The sequence below is a fragment of the Bufo gargarizans genome, chromosome 2 (assembly GCF_014858855.1).
Source record: "Bufo gargarizans isolate SCDJY-AF-19 chromosome 2, ASM1485885v1, whole genome shotgun sequence".
NCBI lineage: Eukaryota > Metazoa > Chordata > Amphibia > Anura > Bufonidae > Bufo > Bufo gargarizans.
In genome coordinates, this window is record NC_058081.1 from 287893043 (window position 1) to 287919689 (window position 26647).

Consider the following 26647-nt stretch of genomic DNA (forward strand, 5'->3'; position numbering starts at 1 on the left):
GTCCTAAGCCCGCACCTTTGCTGTGACATATCATTATGGTAACTCGGTGACGTAACAGTATGTCAGTGAGCATTAAGGGGTTAACTGACATTTACCCCAAAATCATATCGAAAAAAAAATCAACAGTTCATTCACAAAAAGCTATTTAGATTTTGATATTGACGATCTATGATCAGGCCATTAATAACAGATCGGCGGGGGTCTGACATCCTGCACCCCTGCCAATCTGCTGTTTCTTTGTAACTCTGACACCAGAAGTCGGCTCCAGAACTTACAAAGCTCCATCCATTGTGTAATGGAAGGAGATGGTAACTGCAGTGCTGCTCCCATTAAAGGGAATCTGTCACCTCCTGCAAGCCCTAATAAATACAGTAATCCATGTATAGAATACCTGCTGCTGACCTCTAATCAGTAATTTGTCGATACTCACCCCTGTTGTGTGCCCATAAATTAGCTAGGTAATGCACTGAGAGGACTCCTGTGCATGCGCACATAATGGAAAGGACTCCAGAGGAAGTCCTCTCTATACATTTCACGGCCGGTTTAGGGGTTTGAGGTAGACTATTAACATACAAATTGCTGATCTGGAGTCAGCGGCAGGTGCTCTATACATGTATTATTGTACTTAATAGGGCTTGCCAGAGGTGACAGATTCCCTTTGAAGTGAACAGGGGCAGCACTGTATTATTATTTTTATTTTTTTTAATTAACTATACTGTAAAACTATAGGAAGAACTGCATCCTTACCTGGGTCCATTCTGAATACCGCCAGCTGGTTAAAAGGCAGTTTCCATGGCAAGGTTCACTGACTGGAGGCTTAGGTTGGCTGATGCAAAATGTATCTTCCACAGGTGTGGTCAGACCTCTTCCAGAAGAATATTTGATACAGCGCACATCCAGCGACCGATGTCCAGGTCCACATTGTGATGAACAATCACCTTTGCCAGTGACAAACCACCTTTAGACAAAACATTAGACAGAACAGAAATAACTACGTATGTTAGCTTGTTTCTCATATGATAAGGTTAAGAATGAAATTCTGGCTGAGCTCACAATGGCGTCATCACTTTCCATTGTTACGCTCCGTAAAAATAAAGGATTCAGCACACAACTGAATGAAACAGAGCTGAACAGATTCCACTGACTACAATAGGGTCAGTGTCCATTTGGGATGCTGATTTTTTTACCAGAAAAAGACATTCTACATGCAGGACTTTTCTGGCCGGTCTGTTTGCCAGAACCTGCAATGGAGGCCCCGAACAGAGCCTCCAACATAGATGTGAACAAGACCTTACCCTAACAGAAAGCACGGGTAAATTAGACTGCGTTCACATCTCCGTCAGAGATGATCCGGCAGCCTCAGGCTACTTTCACACCTGCGTTCGGTGCGGAGCCGTCTGGTATCTGCACAGACGGATCCGCACCTATAATGCAAATGATGGTATCTGTTCAGAATGGATCCGTCTGCATTATATTTAAGAAAAAAGTCTAAGTCAAATTGTTAGTCAGACGGATCCGTCCTGACTTTACATTGAAAGTCAATGGGGGACGGATCCGTTTGCAATTGCACCAATATTGTGTCAACGTCAAACGGATCCGTCCCCATTTACTTACATTGTAAGTCAGGACGGATCCGTTTGGCTCCGCACGGCCAGGCGGACACCAAAACGCTGCAAGCAGCATTTGGGTGCCCGCCTCCTGAGCGGAATGGAGGCGGAACGGAGCCAAACTGATGCATTCTGAACGGATCCTTATCTATTCAGAATGCATTGGGGATGAACGGATCCGTTCGGGCCGCTTGTGAGAGCCCTCAAACGGATCTCACAAGCGGAACCCCAAATGTAAGTGTGAAAGTAGCCTTAAGCCGGCATAAATGCTGGCTGTGAGCCGGACAAAAAAATGCTGTATGCAGTGGTATTTGTCCGTCCGAAACCCAGCATTTATGCCGGAAAGTGGCTGAATCACTGGCAGATCTCATTATGATGAATAGAGATCCGATGGTGATCTGTTGATTCCAGCAATGCTGGATCCGGTGAATGCCGGCAGTTTTTTCTCGGCCGGAACAGTTTGCTGGACATGTGAATGTAGCCTTTCTGTATAGTTGACACCAGTCGTCTAAGATCTGAAATATACTGAAAACTCAAGTACATGTTCAGCCGTGATTGTAAAAATCGCAGTTCTCTGATATATATATATATACACACACACACACACACACACCATATAAAGTTGGAATAGTTCACTTTACAAACACACAGAAGTGATATTCATGTTTTACTTCCTACTCTGCCCATAAGCAGATTGAGAACAGTTTGCTAAATCTTGCCCCTGCTGCTTTACAGATAGAAAAATGTATTTGAGGGCAATGTTAAGAAACATATATAATGTATACCTTAACTGGCAATCTGTGTTACACAACTCAGTAATGGGCTCTGGTCGAGATAAATATTCACATCTTTGATCAGAGACAACTGCTTGGTCACTTTTACGCTGACAGGTCACTTTTCTTTTCCGAACACCTGGATTCAAAACATATACATGTCACTTCAACCAAATGACAGGAGGATCCTGACATTATATATTACATGCAGTAAGATGCATCATGTATTAATGTACTGTCTGCAGCTCCTCTGTAAACAAGCCTTAAATGCAGTCACACGACCAAGCTCCTGCATCAAAGTGTACGGCCCGTGCCCGTATTGCGGACTGCAAACACTGGGTCCACAATATAGGGGCACTGGCTGTGCGCGCTCCGTATCACAAATGGGGACCCATTCACTTGAATAGGTCCGCAATCTGCAAGATATGGAGTGGTGCGGAGCAGAGGCACGGAGCGGAAACCCACGGAAGCACTAAGGAGAGCTTCTATAGGATTTCGGTCCGTGCTTCCGCACAGCAAAAATATAGAACATGTTCTATTTTTTTGCAATGCGGACTGAATCTTGAGGATTGTGGACCTATTCAAGCGAATGGGTTCGCATCCGCAAACGGCGGGCACGTGGCCGATGCCTGTTTATTGCAGACCGCTATTTGCAGTCTGCAGCACGGGCCGCACACATTTATGTGTATGAGCGTTTAAATTGTGATTATCTCCCTCTCCTCTATATAACAGAATGTCACACATCACATGCCACTTCTCCCCTGCTGTGTATTACAGGGTGTGCAGCAGATTGCTCGATGTAAGCGACAGAACAGCAGTATAGTGTCTCAGTAGCAGATCTGTGTATAAAGTCAGTAATTACTACTTTACATCAAGTAATGGAGAAGCATGTAGGCAGCTGTAGGGGCAATATCTGTGGGAGGAGAGAGGAATAAAGGGAACTGTAGTTGTAGACATGGTGATCCTGCCCTCAAAAGAAGGTTGCAGCAGAGAGCCGGGCAAGTTAATTAGAGGACATCTGTCAGCAGATTTGTACTTCTGAAACTGGCTGACCTGTTACATGTGCACTTGGCAGCTAATGGCATCTGTTTTCCTATGTTCATTTGTGCCCGCATTGCTGCGAAAAATGATTTTAAATGCAAATGAGCATCTAGGAGCAATGGGGGCTTTGCCGTTACACCTAGAAGTTCTGCTCTCTGTGCAACCTCCGCACCCACTCCACTTTAATTGACAGGCCTGGGCAGTGAAAATATCATCAAGACTAGCCCTGTCAATCAAAGTGGAGAGGGTGCAGCAGTTACAGAGAGACAAGAGCCTCTAGGTGTAACAGCAACGCCCTCGTTGCTCCTAGAGGCTCATTTGCATATATCAAAACATCACTTCATAGGTAAAAATCATAGGCATAGGTACAAATCTGCTGACAGATGCCCTTGATAAATTCCCAACTTCTGATAGTGGGGTCATCAGGTGAGCATTAAGACATGTATTGGCACTTTTCTATACTTTTTATAAGCTCAGAAATCCCCTTAAATATACATAAAATCATATTGCATAATATTTTTTTTTATTCCGAAGGATGATTGTCACAATCAAAGTTTAGACTTTCACAATAACATAAAATACATTGTAGATGTTTTCCCCACTAACAGTTTACCTTGACATATCTTGTTGCAGGCTTGCCACGGCCCATAACTGCCCCAAGAAAATTGGTTGAATTTATCCTCAATAGGAATACTGAATGTATATCGAACATCAGGATTGTATAAATTTCCAACACATAAGATCTGGAACCAGATTGATTATATTTCAAAAGCAAATATTTAATGTACATAGTTAACTTAAAAAAGATGAAACTATACCACTTATAATACGAAGCATGGCAGCAATGAAAATAATAAAATATCTCTATAATAAGAGGAACCCCCATAGCTTCTAGTGTAATGGAGATATTGACATCAAGATATGTCTGCCTTACAAACCTAGTCAAAACATGTGACGCATAGCATAACACAATGGAAACTTTAAAAGAAAGTTTTCTTGGTATAAATGCACTCACAGGCTTAAGGGCTCTATTGGACTTGGAAAGAGTCCTTTTCTCCCTTTTCCCTATTCATTATAGCACCGGTTTTCATCACCTGTAATCCAGAAAGAGGGAAGATGCAGATTGGACCAGTTCCTTAGTGAAAATATGCAAAGAAAGGAAAGGATGACCCTTTCCAAAGTCTCAAGCAGAACCCTTAACTTCCTGAATGGTATTTTCTAATAAAAAATATTTTTGAAAGATGTTACTCTCATGCTATGTATTATGTATGAGATGTTTCAACAGGCAGAAAATATCTGTTTAACAAATATCTTAAAATATATATGCTTTATCACAGTAATTTCCGGGTACTTTCACACTAGCGTTTTCCGGCGCTGAGTTCCGTCCTAGGGGCTCTATACCAGAAAAAAAAAAGATCAGTTTTATCCTAATGCATTCTGAATGGAGAGCAATCCTTTCAGTATGCATCAGGATGTCTTCAGTTCAGTCACTCTTACGGTATTTTCTCCGTCCAAAATCCTGGAACACTTAATGCAATGCCGGCATTATTTTTCATTGAAATGCAATAATGTCAGATCCGGCACCAAGTGTTCCGGAAAAACGGATCCGATTTTCTGGTCTGCGTATGTAAAAATGTGAAAAAAATAAATACCGGATCCGTTTTTCCGACGGAACTGCCTGCCGGAATCCAACAATGCAAGTGTGAGTAGCCTAAAGAAGGAACAACCAGTAAAAGCTGTGGACACCTCTAGATACATTTTTTTTACTATTACGTCCTATTATTTTTGGCTAAAAAATATTTTTCCAAATGGTCTTTATTCAACACTTAACAGTTTGTCTTCTATAGCCTTCAGTTTCACTGCATCTACGGCCTGTTTTTTCAGCTTTTCAGTGAAATCCATCAAGTAGCTGCTCTGACTTACTCAATCTGTAGCCCTTATCTCTAGTTCCCTAACAGCTCATAAACACTTATGTAAATTAAATTCTTATTAATTTGATATCAACACAAAAGTTATCTTAAGTGCTTTTGCTGTAAAGACCCCTTTACACTGCCTGAGCATCAGGCAGATATTTGCTAAGAAGGGTTTGTAGATTGTTTGTGCAGTTACCTAAATCACTCTTTGCTGGCAGCAGATCATGATTCTGTAAGGAGACAAACGATGGCATTGGTGATCACTCTTTCCCATACTGTAGAGGAGATCACTGATGAGCGGAGAACTGCCAGAAAGGAACACTTCCCTCCTGATAATCGTTGGCTCAGTTATGCAGTGTAAAAGAGCCTTTAGCTGTCAGATAAGCTCTCCGAATTCAGTTAGGAGGAGAAGTGACAGTCAGCAAATACAGTGAAAGCTGTTGAAAATGTTTAATAAAGACAAACTGGAAAAATGATTTGTAGCCCAAGATAGGCAGAATGCAATAATTAAAAAAAATAACGCCCCAAAGGTTGCCATAGCCTTAAATGGGTATACTCAATGGCCGACATCTGTAATCTAGTATACGTTTAGCCTCCTTTATCAAAGGTAAAATTCTAGAAATCAGTGGCTCAAATGTATGCCTTTTCCTGTTATGTATAAAAAGACAGTCAGACAATTCCAAATGCATCAGATTTATTAAAAGGTATGCAACTAAGTTAGGTACAACATACATCAAATACAAGTCAATTAGGTTACAAATCAGCTTACCTGAAGAATGAAATCTTCCTCGAGGCGGTCAGTGCAGTTTATTCTTTCTATTACATTGTCTGAGCCACTATATTCCAGTACAGCACCCCTGGCATTTACTTCCCTTTTGAACCTGCTCACTACGAAATTTCCATTGAGAAGGAAATTCCCTTGACCATCTGACAGAGCTGAAATAAATCGGGACAATCTGTTAGATATGGGAACATAACAGAAGAAAGGAAGATAGCTCACCATATACTAGTAGCAAGGTGAATCGATTTTCTTGTTTTAGAATGTAGAACTTATAATTAAAGGGGTATTCCCATCTGAGACAATGGGGGCATATGGTTGGGTATGGTAGGTGCAGATCCCACCTTTGGGACCCAGACCTCCACCGAGAGGGAAAGGTGGTGGCCGGAGGACCCTTGGTTTTCCAGGGCCCAGCCACCACCAAGCGCCCTCTCCCCGTAGTAATGAATGAGAGCTACCGCTCCCATTCATTTCTATAGGGCCGGCGGAAATCGCAGCATCCTAGCGATATGCCCCGATTGTCTGAGATGGGAAAACCCCTTTAACTTTTAGAGGAAGTGGAGCTTTTGCTGTACAGATTGTGACAGATAATATGTGACATACATTCACATTTAAAGGCGTTTTCTAGGAGTTAAATGTTGATGACCTATTTTTACAATAAGCTATCAATATCAGATCAGTGGGGGTCTGACTCCTGGTCCCCCTCCCCGCCTCTCTCTCAGCCTATGACCTCTTATCTTGGGCTTATGGCCTCTCAGCAGCTCAGTCCCATACAAGTGAACACTGTGCTTGATATAATATAAAGAGCCCACAGTGCTTGTCCGAGCATGGCAGCCCCTTCAAACAGCTGATTGGCAGGGGTTCCGGGAGTCATTAATCTGATATTGGTCCTCAGGTCATTTAACCGAGACCATTATATAAATGATTAGAAACGTTTTCATACACTTACCCAGGTAGTTGTCATCATCAGGTCGTCCAGAGTAGCTGTGCTGATGAATATCAATGTTTGTTGCCCCAGCAGGAATTTTAATGATAATATTATATCCTAAAAGGAAATCATATATTTCTAAGTCCTAGAAGATGTCATAGCTGTTACATTGTGAACTAGTCATGCTTATTGAATTTAACAATAAATAAACCAGGATTGATTTCCTACGTATCAAAGACTTTCTGTCCCTATGATAAAATATGTTCTAATTGTATATTGTATATAAACTGTAAAAGTAGTAACTTTATTAAATAAAATAGAAAATATCTTGGTTGACAGAGTTTAATGTGGGCAAACCGCAGGGAGGCTAATAAAAAAATATTAATAAAATCACCTTCCCCAGCTGAAACCAATCCATCACCGCTGCTCTGTCCTCTCCACAAGGCTGCAGTTGTGATTTTATTGTTTTTATTAATTTTTTTGTATTAGTATAACACCCTCCCTGCAGTTTGGAGAGAAAAAAAATGGAGACCACTCCTTTAAAGAATTTGTGCTAGTTACACCGTTAGACTCTTTCATTGCCAGAATAGTACAAATAAATCTTGAGTCTACTGTAGGTTCACATCAGTGCAGGAGCCTTAACTGAGGTATTCTGTATTGCAAGGAGCTTTGCCAGTTTTACCATCTCTCCAGTGATACAGCTGTTGCCCTCATAGCATGTCTCATTTCACACCGTAATTCCCTTTGGCTATGTTCCCTCTGACAGAATCAATTTTTCAGGGGATTCAAATGGGCACTGACAAACCTCATGAACTTCATTGGGGTCTGTCAAGGTTCTGGTGCTTTTGATAGCGGGAATATCATTGCAGACTGCAACATGTTTTCAAAGCTTCTTTCAGGTAAAGAGATTCTATGTTTAAGGCAACAAGCACATGACCGTATGTGTTTTGCGGTCCGTATGCCATCCTTTTTTGGGGGGCGGATCCATTGTAACAATGCCTAAAACAGACAAGAATAGGACATGTTCTATTTTTTTTGCGGGGCTACTCAGCATTTGCAAGATCTGCTTGTCGTCGGTGATTTGAATGATTCTTCATTATATATAGAAGATGAAAACGATTTCTAATTATGTGCATAGGGGCATAGTTTGTTACATCCATAAAACCTGCAAAAAGCAGGTTTTTAGTCTATGGATGTAAATATTGATGTTCAAATTCACGAACGGCAATCTTGGAAATGGTCATTAGCTGAAAGATAAAGTATACTAGAAAGTTGTAATTTACAAATAGTTTTTATTAACATAATACCAGTAAATCCCTTAAACATTCCACCACACCCAAATTGACATGTATTCCTAAACTAGACACCATACTGCATCCAAAACTGGCTTCTCAATCTACAATCAATGATGAGGGCCAAAATACAACCTCAAAAATCATATTTTGCAAATGCCTCACTCATGTAATGTGTATTAGCCTCAGGGAAAAGTGAACCAGTGCTTAATGTATTCTTATCCCTTTATTAATAGATGATTATAAATAGACATTATTGAGGTCTCAAATCTGGCCAGCCAGCTACAACTGCTATATATATTTTCTCTTAAAGGGACACTGACAGGCCCAATAAGCATAATTATCTATATATATGCATGCACAGGTCTTCTAATGTGAAGAATCGTCTTCTTTCTGCCCAAGTGGCGGCGTTTCAGCTTCTCTTGCGCCCAGCCAGCCGCGTCCCAACTGCCGTTTTGAAGCGCCGCCCAGCTTATCAATATTCACTTCGCTGGGCGGCTTCTGCTGTCCCCAACGTTCCGAGATCCCACAGCTTTCTACTGGGCAAGCACGGGATCTCGGAACGTCAGGGACAGCAGAAGCCACCCAGCGCAGTGAATATTGATGAGCTGGGCGGCGCTTCAAAACGGAGGTTTTGAAACACCGCCCTTTGGGCAAAAAGAAGAGCTTTTACATCAGGTTATAAAACATGAGTTTGCTGTATTTATAAGTTGGACGGGGGTTATACTTATATGTTTTTAATACACATTAGAAGACCTGTGCATGCATATATATATATATATAATTATGCTTATTGGGCCTGTCAGTGTCCCTTTAAACTAGATGGCCGACCATGTTCCAAATTGGTTTCTGTTAGGCTACTTTCACACTAGCATTTTTTGCGGATCTGTCATGGATCTGCAAAAACGCTTCTGTTACAATAATACAACCGCATGCATCCGTCATTAACAGATCTGGTTGTAGTATGTCTTCTATAGCCAAGACGGATCCGTTTTTTATTGTGTCAGAGAAAATGATCCGTCCCCATTGACTTACATTGTGTGTCAGGACAGAATCGTCTTGCTCCGCACCACATCGCGGACAGAAAAACGCTGCTTGCAGTGTTTTTCTGTCCGCGATGTGGACACAACCAAACGGAACGAAATGCATTTTGGAGCAGTTCAGTTTTGTCCCTATTGACAATGACTGGGGACAAAACGGAAGCATTTTCTTCTGCTATTGAGATCCTATGACTGATCTCAATAGCGGAATTGAAAATACAGATGTGAAAGTAGCCTTGCTGCACTAACAATTGAATAATCTATGCTTTATAATAAGGTGTCCAAAGACAAATTTGCATAAAAAATAATTAAAAGAATTAGCGAGCAGCAAAAATGCACAAAAAGACCCAAAACTAGACAAAAACACAGATATCCCTATATATCTGGGTTTGCTTAAAGGGGTATATTTCAGGTTCTTGATATTGATGACTTCTCAGTTAAGCTAATAGGTTTTTTTTCTAAGATTTTAATATTGATTACACTTTTTGTAATGTAAGGTGACAAAAAAATTGCTTTTTTGGAACAGTTTTTATTTTTATTTTTATTAACGGGGTTCACCTAAGGGAAGTTCATGTGAAATTTTTATACAGCAGGTTGTTACAAACATAGCGATACCTAATATGTCTACCTTTTTTAACATTTATCTTAGCTTTACACAATAAAAACGTTTTTGAAAGAAAAAAAAACATGTTTTTGTGTCTCCATTTTCTGAAAGCCATATTTTTATTTATTTTTCGGGTGATTGTCTTATGTTGGGGCTCCCTGTTCTGCTCCCTCCTGTACCGCAATACACTAGAATTTTATCAGATCCAAAATGACTGACTATGGCCTCATCAGACCAGAGTATCGATTCTCAAAAGACATGACCTTCAATAATATGTGTCTTGCCAAAATCTAAATGGATCCTCTTATGTCAGAGTAATAAAACTGTCATTCCAATCTTTGCCAGCTCTAAGTCACTTGCTCTGAGATTCTCCTGCACCTAATTGGTAATAGGAAACCCAAATATGTTTCACTGTACTTCTAAAAAGAAATTTCCAAATGTAATAGTTTTCAGATGGGATGTACTCATTCATGCACTATACTGTATATAAACAGGCCAACGATTTCCAAATCAGAACTTTCCAATGAACTCATAACTTAGCCCATTGATCCATGTGGCTGTAGATTCTCTGTCCAGAAAATCCACATCATATGATGGTAGCAACAAACTCATCCACATGCTACAGAATGGTATCCACCTGTAAATTCACATATGGTGAGGATTTTACATCCACAGCTTGTAGATTCTTTCTGCGGACTTTCACCCCAAATATATTGAAATGCACAGGGTGAAATCTGCAGCAAACTTAGAAGAAAATCAACATGTAAAATTGCAAAAATGTGCAGCCAAATCCACCATAGATTTTCTGCCCCATGTGGAAGTATCCTGTAGTCTACATAAAAATAAAAACACATATAATCAGTTAAAGCAGTGGTGCCCAACCATTTTTCATCTGAGGGCCGCACTAGACATGGTATAAATTTCACGGGCCAGAACCAGGTAGCTTTGCCAAAAAGAAATGCAAACACTGTGAGGGGGCACGTGTGAGCATTACTAAAATACATAATAAGTAGGCCTTCAAATCTGCGTTGGAGGCTGCTTTTGGAGCCTCTGTTGCAGATTCTGTCGAAAGACCAGACAAAAGAGCCTTGTATGCAGCACTTTTGTGTCCGGTAAAAAGACAGGATCCCTAACGGAAACTGAACGGATCCCATCATAGTCGGTGGAGTCTGTTCAGCTTCTTCCCTGTGGGGTGACAGGAGGAGGGGGGGCAGGGTCACCAGTGGGGTGACAGGAGGAGGGGGGAGCAGGGTCACTAGTGAGGTGACAGGAGGAGGGGGAAGCAGGGTCACTAGTGGGGTGACAGGAGGAGGGGGAAGCAGGGTCACTAGTGGGGTGACAGGAGGAGGGGGGAGCAGGGTCACTAGTGAGGTGACAGGAGGAGGGGGGAGCAGGGTCACTAGTGGGGTGACAGGAGTAGAGGGGAGCAGGGTCACTAGTGAGGTGACAGGATGAGGGGGGGCAGGGTCACTAGTGAGGTGACAGGAGGAGGGGGAAGCAGGGTCACTAGTGAGGTGACAGGAGGAGGGGGGAGCAGGGTCACTAGTGTGGTGACAGGAGGAGGGGGGAGCAGGGTCACTAGTGTGGTGACAGGAGGAGGGGGGAGCAGGGTCACTAGTGTGGTGACAGGAGGAGGGGGGAGCAGGGTCACTAGTGAGGTGACAGGAGGAGGGGGAAGCAGGGTCACTAGTGGGGTGACAGGAGGAGGGGGAAGCAGGGTCACTAGTGGGGTGACAGGAGGAGGGGGGAGCAGGGTCACTAGTGAGGTGACAGGAGGAGGGGGGAGCAGGGTCACTAGTGGGGTGACAGGAGTAGAGGGGAGCAGGGTCACTAGTGAGGTGACAGGATGAGGGGGGGCAGGGTCACTAGTGAGGTGACAGGAGGAGGGGGAAGCAGGGTCACTAGTGAGGTGACAGGAGGAGGGGGGAGCAGGGTCACTAGTGTGGTGACAGGAGGAGGGGGGAGCAGGGTCACTAGTGAGGTGACAGGAGGAGGGGGAAGCAGGGTCACTAGTGGGGTGACAGGAGGAGGGGGAAGCAGGGTCACTAGTGGGGTGACAGGAGGAGGGGGGAGCAGGGTCACTAGTGAGGTGACAGGAGGAGGGGGGAGCAGGGTCACTAGTGGGGTGACAGGAGTAGAGGGGAGCAGGGTCACTAGTGAGGTGACAGGATGAGGGGGGGCAGGGTCACTAGTGAGGTGACAGGAGGAGGGGGAAGCAGGGTCACTAGTGAGGTGACAGGAGGAGGGGGGAGCAGGGTCACTAGTGTGGTGACAGGAGGAGGGGGGAGCAGGGTCACTAGTGAGGTGACAGGAGGAGGGGGAAGCAGGGTCACTAGTGGGGTGACAGGAGGAGGGGGAAGCAGGGTCACTAGTGGGGTGACAGGAGTAGAGGGGAGCAGGGTCACTAGTGAGGTGACAGGATGAGGGGGGGCAGGGTCACTAGTGAGGTGACAGGAGGAGGGGGAAGCAGGGTCACTAGTGAGGTGACAGGAGGAGGGGGAAGCAGGGTCACTAGTGGGGTGACAGGAGTAGAGGGGAGCAGGGTCACTAGTGAGGTGACAGGAGGAGGGGGAAGCAGGGTCACTAGTGGGGTGACAGGAGTAGAGGGGAGCAGGGTCACTAGTGAGGTGACAGGAGGAGAGGAAGCAGGGTCACTAGTGGGGTGACAGGAGGAGGGGGGAGCAGGGTCACTAGTGTGGTGACAGGAGGAGGGGGGAGCAGGGTCACTAGTGAGGTGACAGGAGGAGGGGGAAGCAGGGTCACTAGTGGGGTGACAGGAGGAGGGGGAAGCAGGGTCACTTGTGACCTGTGTGAAGTTGGCACCCCATGTTCTTAAATTTTAAAAATAAATACACCATTCGTTTGTGCTGCGTTTGTGCTGGTTTGTGCCGCAAAAATGAACGTTTGTGCCGGTTCGGTTCCTGAGATATTGCGCGTTAGATTTTTATGAAGCCCCGCCCATTTTCCACCCCATGTTCTTAAATTTCAAAAAAAAATACACCATTCGTTTGTGCTGCGTTTGTGCTGGTTTGTGCTGCAAAAATGAACGTTTGCGCCGCTTTGGTTTCCGAGATATTGCGCACTTGATTTGCTGAAACCCCGCCCACTTTCCACCCCATGTTTTTAAATTTCAAAAAGAAATACACCATTCGTTTGTGCTGCGTTTGTGCTGGTTTGTGCCACAAAAATGAACGTTTGTGCCGGTTCGGTTCCTGAGATATTGCGCGTTAGATTTTTATGAAGCCCCGCCCATTTCCACCCCATGTTCTTACATTTCAAAAAAAAATACACCATTCGTTTGTGCTGCGTTTGTGCTGGTTTGTGCTGCAAAAATTAACATTTGCGCCGCTTTGGTTTCCGAGATATTGCGCACTTGATTTGCTGAAACCCCGCCCACTTTCCACCCCATGTTTTTAAATTTCAAAAAGAAATACACCATTCGTTTGTGCTGCGTTTGTGCTGGTTTGTGCCACAAAAATGAACGTTTGTGCCGGTTCGGTTCCTGAGATATTGCGCGTTAGATTTTTATGAAGCCCCGCCCATTTTCCACCCCATGTTCTTAAATTTCAAAAAAAAATACACCATTCGTTTGTGCTGCGTTTGTGCTGGTTTGTGCTGCAAAAATGAACGTTTGCGCCGCTTTGGTTTCCGAGATATTGCGCTCGATTTGCTGAAACCCCGCCCACTTTCCACCCCATGTTCTTAAATTTCAAAAAGAAATACACCATTCTTTTGTGCTGCATTTGTGCTGGTTTGTGCTGCAAAAATTAACGTTTGCGCCGCTTTCGTTTCCGAGATATTGCGCGCTTGATTTGCTGAAACCCCGCCCACTTTCCACCCCATGTTTTTAAATTTCAAAAAGAAATACACCATTCGTTTGTGCTGCGTTTGTGCTGGTTTGTGCTGCAAAAATTAACGTTTGCGCCGCTTTGGTTTCCGAGATATTGCGCTCGATTTGCTGAAGCCCCGCCCACTTTCCACCCCATATTTTTAAATTTCAAAAATAAATACACCGTTCGTTTGTGCTGCATTTGTGCTGGTTTGTGCTGCAAAAATTAACGTTTGCGCCGCTTTCGTTTCCGAGATATTGCGCGCTTGATTTGCTGAAACCCCGCCCACTTTCCACCCCATGTTTTAAAATTTCTAAAATAAATACACCATTCGTTTGTGCTGCGTTTGTGCTGGTTTGTGCTGCAAAAATGAACGTTTGCGCCGCTTTGGTTTCCGAGATATTGCGCGCTTGATTTGCTGAAACCCCGCCCACTTTCCACCCCATGTTTTAAAATTTCAAAAAGAAATACACCATTCTTTTGTGCTGCATTTGTGCTGGTTTGTGCTGCAAAAATTAACGTTTGCACCGCTTTGGTTTCCGAGATATTGCGTGCTTGATTTGATAAAACCCCTCCCACTTTCCACCCCATGTTTTTAACCCTGACTCTAGACCCCCCAGGTGTGCTGCAGCTTGCCCCCCTCCCGCCCCCTTTCACAACTTTTTTTGGGGCACAAGCATATTATATTTTTTTTTCTGCGTACGCTGACTGTGGCCGGGACTCTTAGCGTCACTGTTAGCGCATCGCACGCCCCACCGCTGATCAACTTCGGATCCCCACACACACCAAATAAAGTTTATCACACACACACACTCCCCTATGGCCTGCCGGATGTTCTAGGCGGCATATGCCCAGCTTGCCTCCGAGTCCGAGAGCCCCAGTGAGGACGAGGATAACCCCACTTTCCTTTTGTCATCCGCGTCTTTCCTTTTGATGATGAGACCCCAAGGCGGCGGAGACGCCGCCAGGTGGAGCAAGGAGACCGCCATGCTAGGGACCCTGTGGCCCACACTAGTACGAGAAGGTCTGGGGCTCGTACTAGTTTTCCGGCCCACCAGTTAAGACCACCGGAGCCCCCTACCGGTGAACTTGTCTGGTATACCCCAGAGCGTTTTGAGCCCGTGATTCCTGATTTTGTAGGCCAACCAGGAATCCAGATTTCCACAGTGGGCTTCACTGAATGCGACTACTTTAGTCTTTTTTTCAGTGACCCCTTTGTGAATCTGATGTTGGAGCAGACGAACCTGTACGCCCCACAGTTCATTGCTCAACATCCGGGCTCCTTTTTGGCTAGGCCTGGTGGCTGGACTCCGGTCTGTGTAGCCAAGATGAGGACGTTTTGGGGCCTCGTGCTGCATATGGGCCTAGTCAAGAAACCTAGTGTCAGGCATTACTGGAGTGGGGACATCCTCTACCAGACCCCACTTTACAATTATGCAGATAATGCAGCATGTCCCCCCCAAGGTGATCCTGCCTATGACCGCCTGTACCAAATCAGGTCGGTCATCGATCACTTTGGGGCCAAATTTGTGCAGGTTTATGTACCTGGAAGGGAAGTCGCGGTTGATGAGTCTCTCATTGCTTTCAAGGGGAGACTCATTATCCGCCAGTATGTTCCCTCTAAGCGGGCGAGGTATGGCGTGAAGCTGTACAAACTTTGTGAGAGTACCTCAGGGTGCACTTACAAGTTTCGTGTGTACGAGGGGCGAGATTCCCGTATTTAACCCCCAGAAGGTTCCCCCAATCTGGGTGTTAGCGGGAAACTTGTGTGGGACCTTATGCACCCACTGCTAGATAAGGGTTACCACCTTTGTGTGGATAACTTTTATACTAGTATCCCCTTGTTCCAGTCTCTCGCCGCCAGATCCACGTTCGCTGAAAAATCAACGCGGCCTCCCTGCCCACCCCCTCCAGGTACCTATCCCTAGGGGTGCGACCCGTGCACTTACCAGTGGAAACCTGTTGCTGGTCAGGTATAAGGACAAGAGGAATGTCCTTGTACTGTCCACAATTCACGGTAACGGCATCACCCCTGTCCCTGTGCGAGGTACCGCAGCAACGGTCCTCAAGCCTGATTGCATCGTCGACTACAATCGATATATGGGAGGAGTTGATCTCCCTGATCAAGTCCTCAAGCCATATAACGCCATGCGCAAAACCCGGGCATGGTATAAAAAAGTTGCGGTCTACTTGGTACAGGTTGCCTTGTACAACTCTTTTGTGCTGTCCCGGAGCGCTGGCAACACAGGGACATTCCTTCAGTTCTATGAGGCAGTCCTCAAGGACCTGATCTTTTCTGACCGGGAAAGAGCAGGCCAGAGTACCTCGGGAACTGGAGGCGCCCAGATCGTCCCTGGCCAACACTTTCCAGGTGTGGTCCCCCATACTGGAAAGAAGGGCGGACCCAAAAAAGGTGCAGAGTGTGTCACAAGAGGGGGATACGGAAGGACACCACTACTCAATGTGACACGTGACCCGATCATCCGGGCCTCTGCGTTATTGGTTGCTTCAAGGAGTACCACACTTCCATGGAGTACTAAATTTATGTTCCCCTTCCCCATTTTAGCCACTGACAATTGGATATAAAACTATGGGGATACTAGTATAAAAGTTATCCACGTACAGGTGGTAACCCTTATCTAGCAGTGGGTGCATAAGGTCCCACACAAGTTTCCCGCTAACACCCAGATTGGGGGAACCTTCTGGGGGTTAAATACGGGAATCTCGCCCCTCGTACACACGAAACTTGTAAGTGCACCCTGAGGTACTCTCACAAAGTTTGTACAGCTTCATGCCATACCTCGCCCGCTTAGAGGGAACATACTGGCGGATAATGAGTCTCCCCTTGAAAGCAATGAGAGACTCATCAACCGCGACTTCCCTTCCAGGTACATAAACCTGCACAAATTTGGCCCCAAAGTGATCGATGACCGACCTGATTTGGTACAGGCGGTCATAGGCAGGATCACCTTGGGGGGGACATGCTGCATTATCTGCATAATTGTAAAGTGGGGTCTGGTAGAGGATGTCCCCACTCCAGTAATGCCTGACACTAGGTTTCTTGACTAGGCCCATATGCAGCACGAGGCCCCAAAACGTCCTCATCTTGGCTACACAGACCGGAGTTCAGCCACCGGGCCTAGCCAAAAAGGAGCCCGGATGTTGAGCAATGAACTGTGGGGCGTGCAGGTTCGTCTGCTCCAACATCAGATTCACAAAGGGGTCACTGAAAAAAAGACTAAAGTAGTCGCATTCAGTGAAGCCCACTGTGGAAATCTGGATTCCTGGTTGGCCTACAAAATCAGGAATCACGGGCTCAAAACGCTCTGGGGTATACCAGACAAGTTCACCGGTAGGGGGCTCCGGTGGTCTTAACTGGTGGGCCGGAAAACTAGTACGAGCCCCAGACCTTCTCGTACTAGTGTGGGCCACAGGGTCCCTAGCATGGCGGTCTCCTTGCTCCACCTGGCGGCGTCTCCGCCGCCTTGGGGTCTCATCATCAAAAGGAAAGACGCGGATGACAAAAGGAAAGTGGGGTTATCCTCGTCCTCACTGGGGCTCTCGGACTCGGAGGCAAGCTGGGCATATGCCGCCTAGAACATCCGGCAGGCCATAGGGGAGTGTGTGTGTGTGATAAACTTTATTTGGTGTGTGTGGGGACGGGTGTTCGGGAACTTACCCTAAACCTTACAGACAAAAAAATAAAAAAGGCCCAAAAATTAGATTTTTTTTTAAATTCAAACTCGCTGATCAACCATCCGAAGTTGATCAGCGGTGGGGCGTGCGATGCGCTAACAGTGACGCTAAGAGTCCCGGCCACAGTCAGCGTACGCAGAAAAAAAAATATAATATGCTTGTGCCCCAAAAAAAGTTGTGAAAGGGGGCGGGAGGGGGGCAAGCTGCAGCACACCTGGGGGGTCTAGAGTCAGGGTTAAAAACATGGGGTGGAAAGTGGGAGGGGTTTTATCAAATCAAGCACGCAATATCTCGGAAACCAAAGCGGTGCAAACGTTAATTTTTGCAGCACAAACCAGCACAAATGCAGCACAAAAGAATGGTGTATTTCTTTTTGAAATTTTAAAACATGGGGTGGAAAGTGGGCGGGGTTTCAGCAAATCAAGCGCGCAATATCTCGGAAACCAAAGCGGCGCAAACGTTCATTTTTGCAGCACAAACCAGCACAAACGCAGCACAAACGAATGGTGTATTTATTTTAGAAATTTTAAAACATGGGGTGGAAAGTGGGCGGGGTTTCAGCAAATCAAGCGCGCAATATCTCGGAAACGAAAGCGGCGCAAACGTTAATTTTTGCAGCACAAACCAGCACAAATGCAGCACAAACGAACGGTGTATTTATTTTTGAAATTTAAAAATATGGGGTGGAAAGTGGGCGGGGCTTCAGCAAATCGAGCGCAATATCTCGGAAACCAAAGCGGCGCAAACGTTAATTTTTGCAGCACAAACCAGCACAAACGCAGCACAAACGAATGGTGTATTTCTTTTTGAAATTTAAGAACATGGGGTGGAAAGTGGGCGGGGTTTCAGCAAAACAAGTGCGCAATATCTCGGAAACCAAAGTGGCGCAAACGTTCATTTTTGCAGCACAAACCAGCACAAATGCAGCACAAAAGAATGGTGTATTTCTTTTTGAAATTTAAGAACATGGGGTGGAAAATGGGCGGGGTTTCAGAAAATCAAGCGCGTAATATCTCGGAAACCAAAGCGGCGCAAACGTTCATTTTTGCAGCACAAACCAGCACAAACGCAGCACAAACGAATGGTGTATTTATTTTTGAAATTTAAGAACATGGGGTGGAAAATGGGCGGGGCTTCATAAAAATCTAACGCGCAATATCTTAGGAACCGAACCGGCACAAACGTTCATTTTTGCGGCACAAACCAGCACAAACGCAGCACAAACGAATGGTGTATTTCTTTTTGAAATTTAAAAACATGGGGTGGAAAGTGGGCGGGGTTTCAGCAAATCAAGTGCGCAATATCTCGGAAACCAAAGTGGCGCAAACGTTCATTTTTGCAGCACAAACCAGCACAAACGCAGCACAAACGAATGGTGTATTTCTTTTTGAAATTTAAGAACATGGGGTGGAAAATGGGCGGGGTTTCAGAAAATCAAGCGCGCAATATCTCGGAAACGAAAGCGGCGCAAACGTTCATTTTTGCAGCACAAACCAGCACAAACGCAGCACAAACGAATGGTGTATTTTTTTTAGAAATTTAAGAACATGGGGTGGAAAATGGGCGGGGCTTCATAAAAATCTAACGCGCAATATCTCAGGAACCGAACCGGCACAAACGTTCATTTTTGCGGCACAAACCAGCACAAACGCAGCACAAACGAATGGTGTATTTATTTTTAAAATTTAAGAACATGGGGTGCCAACTTCACACAGGTTCACTTGTGGGGTGACAGAAGGAGGGGGAGCAGGGTCACCAGTGGGGTGACAGGAGGAGGGGGGAGCAGGGTCACTAGTGAGGTGACAGGAGGAGGGGGGAGCAGGGTCACTAGTGGGGTGACAGGAGTAGAGGGGAGCAGGGTCACTAGTGAGGTGACAGGAGGAGGGAGGAGCAGGGTCACTAGTGAGGTGACAGGAGGAGGGGGGAGCAGGGTCACTAGTGAGGTGACAGGAGGAGGGGGGAGCAGGGTCACTAGTGGGGTGACAGGAGTAGAGGGGAGCAGGGTCACTAGTGAGGTGACAGGAGGAGGGGGGAGCAGGGTCACTAGTGAGGTGACAGGAGGAGGGGGAAGCAGGGTCACCAGGGGGGTGACAGGAGGAGGGGGGAGCAGGGTCACTAGTGAGGTGACAGGATGAGGGGGGGCAGGGTCACTAGTGAGGTGACAGGAGGAGGGGGAAGCAGGGTCACTAGTGAGGTGACAGGAGGAGGGGGGAGCAGGGTCACTAGTGTGGTGACAGGAGGAGGGGGGAGCAGGGTCACTAGTGAGGTGACAGGAGGAGGGGGAAGCAGGGTCACTAGTGGGGTGACAGGAGGAGGGGGAAGCAGGGTCACTAGTGGGGTGACAGGAGGAGGGGGAAGCAGGGTCACTAGTGTGGTGACAGGAGGAGGGGGGAGCAGGGTCACTAGTGAGGTGACAGGAGGAGGGGGAAGCAGGGTCACTAGTGGGGTGACAGGAGGAGGGGGAAGCAGGGTCACTAGTGGGGTGACAGGAGGAGGGGGAAGCAGGGTCACTAGTGAGGTGACAGGAGGAGGGGGAAGCAGGGTCACTAGTGAGGTGACAGGAGGAGGGGGAAGCAGGGTCACTAGTGGGGTGACAGGAGGAGGGGGAAGCAGGGTCACTAGTGAGGTGACAGGAGGAGGGGGAAGCAGGGTCACTAGTGTGGTGACAGGAGGAGGGGGAAGCAGGGTCACTAGTGAGGTGACAGGAGGAGGGGGAAGCAGGGTCACTAGTGGGGTAACAGGAGGAGGGGGGCAGGGTCACCAGTGGGGTGACAGGAGAAGGGGGAAGCAGGGTCAATAGTAAGGTGACAGGAGGAGTAGGGAGCAGGGTCACTAGTGGGGTGACAGGAGGAGGGGGGAGCAGGGTCACTATTGGGGTGACAGGAGAAGGGGGGAGCAGGGTCACTAGTGGGGTGACAGGAGGAGGGGGAAGCAGGATCACTAGTGAGGTGACAGGAGGAGGGGGGAGCAGGGTCACTAGTGGGGTGACAGGAGGAGGGGGGAGCAGGGTCACTATTGGGGTGACAGGAGAAGGGGGGAGCAGGGTCACTAGTGAGGTGACAGGAGGAGGGGGAAGCAGGGTCACTAGTGAGGTGACAGGAGGAGGGGGCAGGGTCACTAGTGAGGTGACAGGAGGAGGGGGGAGCAGGGTCACTATTGGGGTGAGAGGAGGGGGGGGAGTAGGGTCACTAGTGGAGTGAGAGGAGGAGGGGGAAGCAGGGTCACTAGTGGGGTGACAGGAGAAGGGGGAAGCAGGGTCACTAGTGGGGTGACAGGAGGAGGGGGAGCAGGGTCACTAGTGGGGTGACAGGAGAAAGGGGAAGCAGGGTCACTAGTGAGGTGACAGGAGGAGGGGGAAGCAGGGTCACTAGTGGGGTGACAGGAGGAGGGGGAAGCAGGGTCACTAGTGAGGTGACAGGAGGAGGGGGAAGCAGGGTCACTAGTGAGGTGACAGGAGGAGGGGGAAGCAGGGTCACTAGTGAGGTGACAGGAGGAGAGGGAGCAGGGTCACTAGTGAGGTGACAGGAGGAGGGGGAAGCAGGGTCACTAGTGTGGTGACAGGAGGAGGGGGAAGCAGGGTCACTAGTGGGGTTACAGGAGGGGGGAGCAGGGTCACTAGTGAGGTGACAGGAGGAGGGGGAAGCAGGGTCACTAGTGAGGTGACAGGAGGAGGGGGAAGCAGGGTCACTAGTGGGGTGACAGGAGGAGGGGAGCAGGGTCACTAGTGAGGTGACAGGAGGAGGGGGAAGCAGGGTCACTAGTGTGGTGACAGGAGGAGGGGGAAGCAGGGTCACTAGTGAGGTGACAGGAGGAGGGGGAAGCAGGGTCACTAGTGAGGTGACAGGAGGAGGGGGAAGCAGGGTCACTAGTGAGGTGACAGGAGGAGGGGGAGCAGGGTCACTAGTGAGGTGACAGGAGGAGGGGGAAGCAGGGTCACTAGTGTGGTGACAGGAAGAGGGGGAAGCAGGGTCACTAGTGAGGTGACAGGAGGAGGAGGAGCAGGGTCACTAGTGGGGTGACAGGAGGAGGGGGAGCAGGGTCACTAGTGGGGTGACAGGAGGAGGGGGAAGCAGGGTCACTAGTGAGGTGACAGGAGGAGGGGGAAGCAGGGTCACTTGTGGGGTGACAGGAGGAGGGGGAAGCAGGGTCACTAGTGGGGTAAAAGTAGGAGAGGGAAGCAGGGTCACTAATGAGGTGACAGGAGGAGGGGGGGCAGGGGGCAGGTTCACTAGTGGGATGACAGGAGAAGGGGGGAAGCAGGGTCACTAGTGGGGTGACAGGAGGAGGGGGAAGCAGGGTCACCAGTGGGGTGACAGGAGGAGGGGGAGCAGGGTCACTAGTGGGGTGACAGGAGAAGGGGGAGCAGGGTCACTAATGGGGTGACAGGAGGAGGGGGCAGGCTCACTAGTGGGGTGAAAGGAGGAGGGGGGATCAGGGTCACTAGTGGGGTGACAGGAGGAGGGGGCAGGCTCACTAGTAGGGTGAAAGGAGGAGGGGGGATCAGGGTCACTAATGGGGTGACAGGAGGAGGGGGCAGAATCACTAGTGGGGTGACAGGAGGAAAAGGAAGCAGGATCACTAGTAATGTGACAGGAGGAGGGGGAAGCAGGGTCACTAGTGGGGTGATGGGGGGGCAGCAGGGTCATTAGTGTGGTGACAGGAGGAGGGGGCAGGCTCACTAGTGTGGTGACAGGAGGAGGGGGGAGCAGGGTCACTAGTAATGTGACAGGAGGAGGGGGGAGCAGGGTCACTAGTGGGGTGATGGGGGGGCAGCAGGGTCACTAGTGTGGTGACAGGAGGAGGGGGCAGCAGGGTCACTAGTGTGGTGACAGGAGGAGGGGGGAGCAGGGTCACTAGTGGGGTGATAGAGGGGGAGCAGATCACTAGTGGGGTGACAGGAGGAGGGGGAGCAGGGTCACTAGTGTGGTGACAGGAGGAGGGGGCAGCAGGGTCACTAGTGTGGTGACAGGAGGAGGGGGGAGCAGGGTCACTAGTGGGGTGATAGAGGGGGAGCAGATCACTAGTGGGGTGACAGGAGGAGGGGGAGCAGGGTCACTAGTGGGGTGATAGGAGGAGCGGGTAGCAGGGTCACCGGGAACCAGTTACATGAGTCCACGGCTCCTTACCTCTCCATCGGCCCTGTCATGTTTCCCAACATGACAGGGCCGCTCTCCTTACAACAGACACCCCTGGAGCCGGACCCTCCTCCTTCCAGCTCCTGCCAGCTTCCCCTGCCTGACTTGACCTGTATCGCTCTGGCGCACGCTCCTTGCTGTAAGGAGCTTTGCTTTTGGTTACTTCAGGCACAGGCAGCATTGCTGCGCTGCCTGTGCCGTTCACAGCGCTCACTGCGCTGATGAATGTGGGAGAAAAGTCTAAGGCGCATTGGTACTCCTTAGACTTTTTCCAGGGAGTCGCACAGGCCGTATGACACAGCTTTGCGGGCCGGATATGGCCCGCTGGCCCTATGTTGGGCATCACTGAGTTAAAGCGATAGGGGAATGAAAAGTTTATGCCAGGAATATGATGATCAAAAGAAGTAGCAGTTATCAATTTTCAAATAGTATTTTCAATAAAGTAATCCAATTCTAATTTAAAGGGACACTTCCATTAGAAAGGGAATTTTTTATTCAATATCATAGTAAACCCAGTTTTTTATTTCAGCAATACTATGCCATTGAGAAGTGTAGCAGTAAACACCATTGAGAAGACCTCCTCTATAGACAGATAATCCACTGTCAGTTAACTGCTGCTGTGAGGGGAAATGTTGGGGTAATCTTCATGATGATAATTGGTGTAGAATTAGGATAGCGGAATCGCAGCTTGGGGGGGGGGTGACTCTTTGGTGGCGGGGATGGTATAATTGAAATGTTAACCAAGACTGTTTGACTGTTTGCTGTGAAAAGTCCAAATAAAGAGATGTTAAAGAGCCAGGACAGGAAGAATAATACTGTACATCCATCAGGTTTTTTATTTAAAAAATACATAGAATAGTCATATATAGGATGTGATAAACATTTCTTTATGGAACTGTCCCTTTAACAAACCGGTTTTACACTGGGCCTCTACTTACCATACTGAGCTTTAGTAAAAGTTCCTGCTACAGTTTTACAGGATGAATTATCGCCCCCGCATACGCCACATTTATCTTTTCTTGCTTTGGAATTTAAAACATGGTCACAGCCCGCTTGCTAAAAGGAAGAAAAATGCTGGTTTAATACAGAAAATACTCCAGAATTATACTTCAAATATATGGTACTATTTGCTCTACAGTGGTAAAATTAGTCTAGAAACAGCTATAACATGAGAAAAACTGCTCTCACTAATGATTATTTTAATTCATAAGTGTATAGAGTGTATCACTCTATCCTATCTACCAGCAGAGGGCACAGCATTATATTTTGCAACATGACTGGATGTATTTTAACTTGTGTTAAATATACATACAATCTCCATATACTGTACGTAAATGACTACAAAAAACAAGAGGTAATTATAAAACACGCTTTACGTTTTTGTATCATACCCTGCATAATCCTTGAACACAGAGGTCATCAGTTTCAGGTCCGCAAGGTGTACCATCCATAACTCTGTCCTTTAACTGGTAATAAGATGATGTCCCAGAAACACGACAAAACAGCTTGCACCGATCTTTCATTTGGACTGTACAAATAACAATGTATTCTCTGTTACTGTGAAGTGTCTGCTTCAATTACCGTCGCACTCTTATGGAAAGCAAGAAGATACCATTTATACTTACTGCCACTGTATTTCGGGATCCACCGTACGCTCGTTGTAAGACCATTGATGTTGAAATGTTTGCCATCATATTGAGAACACTGAACATCTCTAAAATCTTTTTTTCCTTTGGGACAAGAATCAGTGTTACAAGATCGGAACTTCATTCTTCTTCCCACACAATATTTTCCACCATTTTTTGGCCTGCAAAACATTTTCAGTAATAAAAGTAATATAATGTGTACCAATACTTAAAGGGGTTGTCTCACTTCAGCATGTGGCATTTATCATGTAGAGAAGGTTAATACAAGCAACTTACTAATATATTGTTATTATCCATATTGCTAGATTCATTTTTCCCATACGTTATACACTGCTCGTATCCATGGTTATGACCACCCTACAATCCAACAGCGGTGGTCGTGCTTGCACACTATAGGAAAAATATCAAGCCTCTCTGGTGGCTGGGACCGTGGGAGCGCACATAGGCTGGTGCTTTTACTGTGCAAGCACGACCACTGCTGCTGGATTACAGGGTGGTTGTAACCTTGGAAACTAGTAGCGGATAATGTGATGAAAAAATGAATCCATCCAGCAAAGGTGGCGATATAGACAATCGCAATACATTAGTAAGAACCTTGTATTAATTTGTATTAACAAAAAAGAAATATTTGAAGTACATTCCAAATTCCAAGCTTTAGATAAACTATTATGGGCATTTCATGTATGACATAGCTGCTATAAATAATATAATATTGGCACCTAAACGTGCCTTAATGCACACACATTCAATTAAACCCCAAGAACTGCTCTTTGCAGTGGCCCTTAGTTCTCTCTAATTGTAAGACATCATGTCCTAACAGAGGAAATGCTGATAGGATGATATTGTTGGTGCCAATGTAGAAGCAACATTACTAAAGTAATAATGGGACAACCTTCATTAAAATTTCCCAGTTTTCTTTAAGACTTCTTCGTTTGGAAATGCTCCTGTATGGCATATGATGGAACAAGCTACTGTACATATGCCAAAAAAACTCGAAGGCATAGAGGGGTACAGTAGGGGGCTCATGAATCTCTATGGTGGACCCATTACAAGCCATAATAAAGCATTGTGCATAAAGTAATGCGTATTAGATTAAGAATATATCTGCCTAATGCATATTTTTTCCTCTCATATAAAGGATTCACATTAGTTTGGCACAATCATCCGGTTATTATTCCATGCTGTTGTGAACAAATGTTTCAGAATTCTCCAGTGCAAAAGATGAAAGACTATTTAATAAGGCATAACAATAAAACTGAACAAATAACAAAGATGATAAAATGTACAGTCATACTTTTCTGCTGTCCTTGAGGCCCCTACTGAAGAGCATCTGTCAGCATGAACAACCCTTCTAAACCAGACATTCTGCCTGGTGGGGTTGATTATGCTGATTAAAGCAATGCCTTTGTTATATCTGTTGGTGGAACCGTTGTTGAGATATATTCCGGCTTCATGCACCAAGAGGCCAGACTGAGCCCTTGGAGAACCGCACCTGTAATACCCCTCTGAGCTGGGCACTCTCCCTTGAGATGTCTAGCCCGGTATTTTCATGCCTATGCTGTAAGAGTAGGAGAACATATGATCCTCAGGATCCTTCCAGCAGTTGTGCTCTTCCTAGCTGAGAGTGGAAAAGCACATCTGCTGGGAGAATCGTGTGTTCTCCTCCTCGTACAGCCCTCTCTCCCTGGTCCAGAGGCTTCACTGCCACCAACGAGCACAGGGACCCACATATATTCTGGACCACATTAGCAAAATCATATATTCATATTGGGAAGCATGATTTTGCCAACACACTGACACCAATGCCATATTCTGCATTATTACTTGGTCCACACCACTGGACCAGCGATGACTATTTATTCCAGAATATTTATCACACCACTCTGTCACCAACACTAGCAGTTTTTTTTTTGTGTTTAAGGGTACTTTCACACTAGCGTTTTTCTTTTCCGGCGCTGAGTTCCGTCCTAGGGGCTCAAATCCGGAAAAGAACTGATCAGTTTTATCCTAATGCATTCTAAATGGAGAGTAATCCGTTCAGGATGCATCAGGATGTCTTCAGTTCAGTCTTTTTGACTGATCAGACTTTTCAGAAAACCGTAGCATGTTGTATTTTTACCACCGGCCAAAAATCCTGAACACTTTGACTGAACGCCGGATCCGGCCTTTTTCCCATTGACTTGCATTAACGCCGGATCCTGCGCCGTGTGTTCAGTAAAAAACGGATCCGGCTTTTGCATGTTAAACCCCAAAAATGTGAAAAAAAAGTTAAAGTCCATAAATGGCGGATCCGTTTTTTCCAATGCATTTTTTCATTGTGATCAAAATCCTGATTAGGATTCAAATGTAACGTTTTTCCGGATC

The 26647-nt window shown here is 46.6% G+C and overlaps 1 protein-coding gene across 2 annotated transcripts in view; it reads right to left on the reverse strand.

The window, feature by feature from the left end:
* The window catches only part of ADAMTS20 (ADAM metallopeptidase with thrombospondin type 1 motif 20), a 252346-nt gene that overhangs the window by 124198 nt on the left and 101501 nt on the right, over positions 1–26647 (reverse strand). For both annotated transcript variants that reach the window (XM_044280361.1, XM_044280362.1), the window contains exons 13-20: positions 24263–24444; positions 24029–24165; positions 23576–23693; positions 7062–7157; positions 6104–6270; positions 4035–4164; positions 2393–2519; positions 748–958 (exon numbers count right to left, since the gene is read on the reverse strand). In XM_044280361.1, the coding sequence (XP_044136296.1) occupies positions 748–958; positions 2393–2519; positions 4035–4164; positions 6104–6270; positions 7062–7157; positions 23576–23693; positions 24029–24165; positions 24263–24444 (1168 nt within the window). The remainder of the gene's footprint in view (positions 1–747; positions 959–2392; positions 2520–4034; positions 4165–6103; positions 6271–7061; positions 7158–23575; positions 23694–24028; positions 24166–24262; positions 24445–26647) is intronic.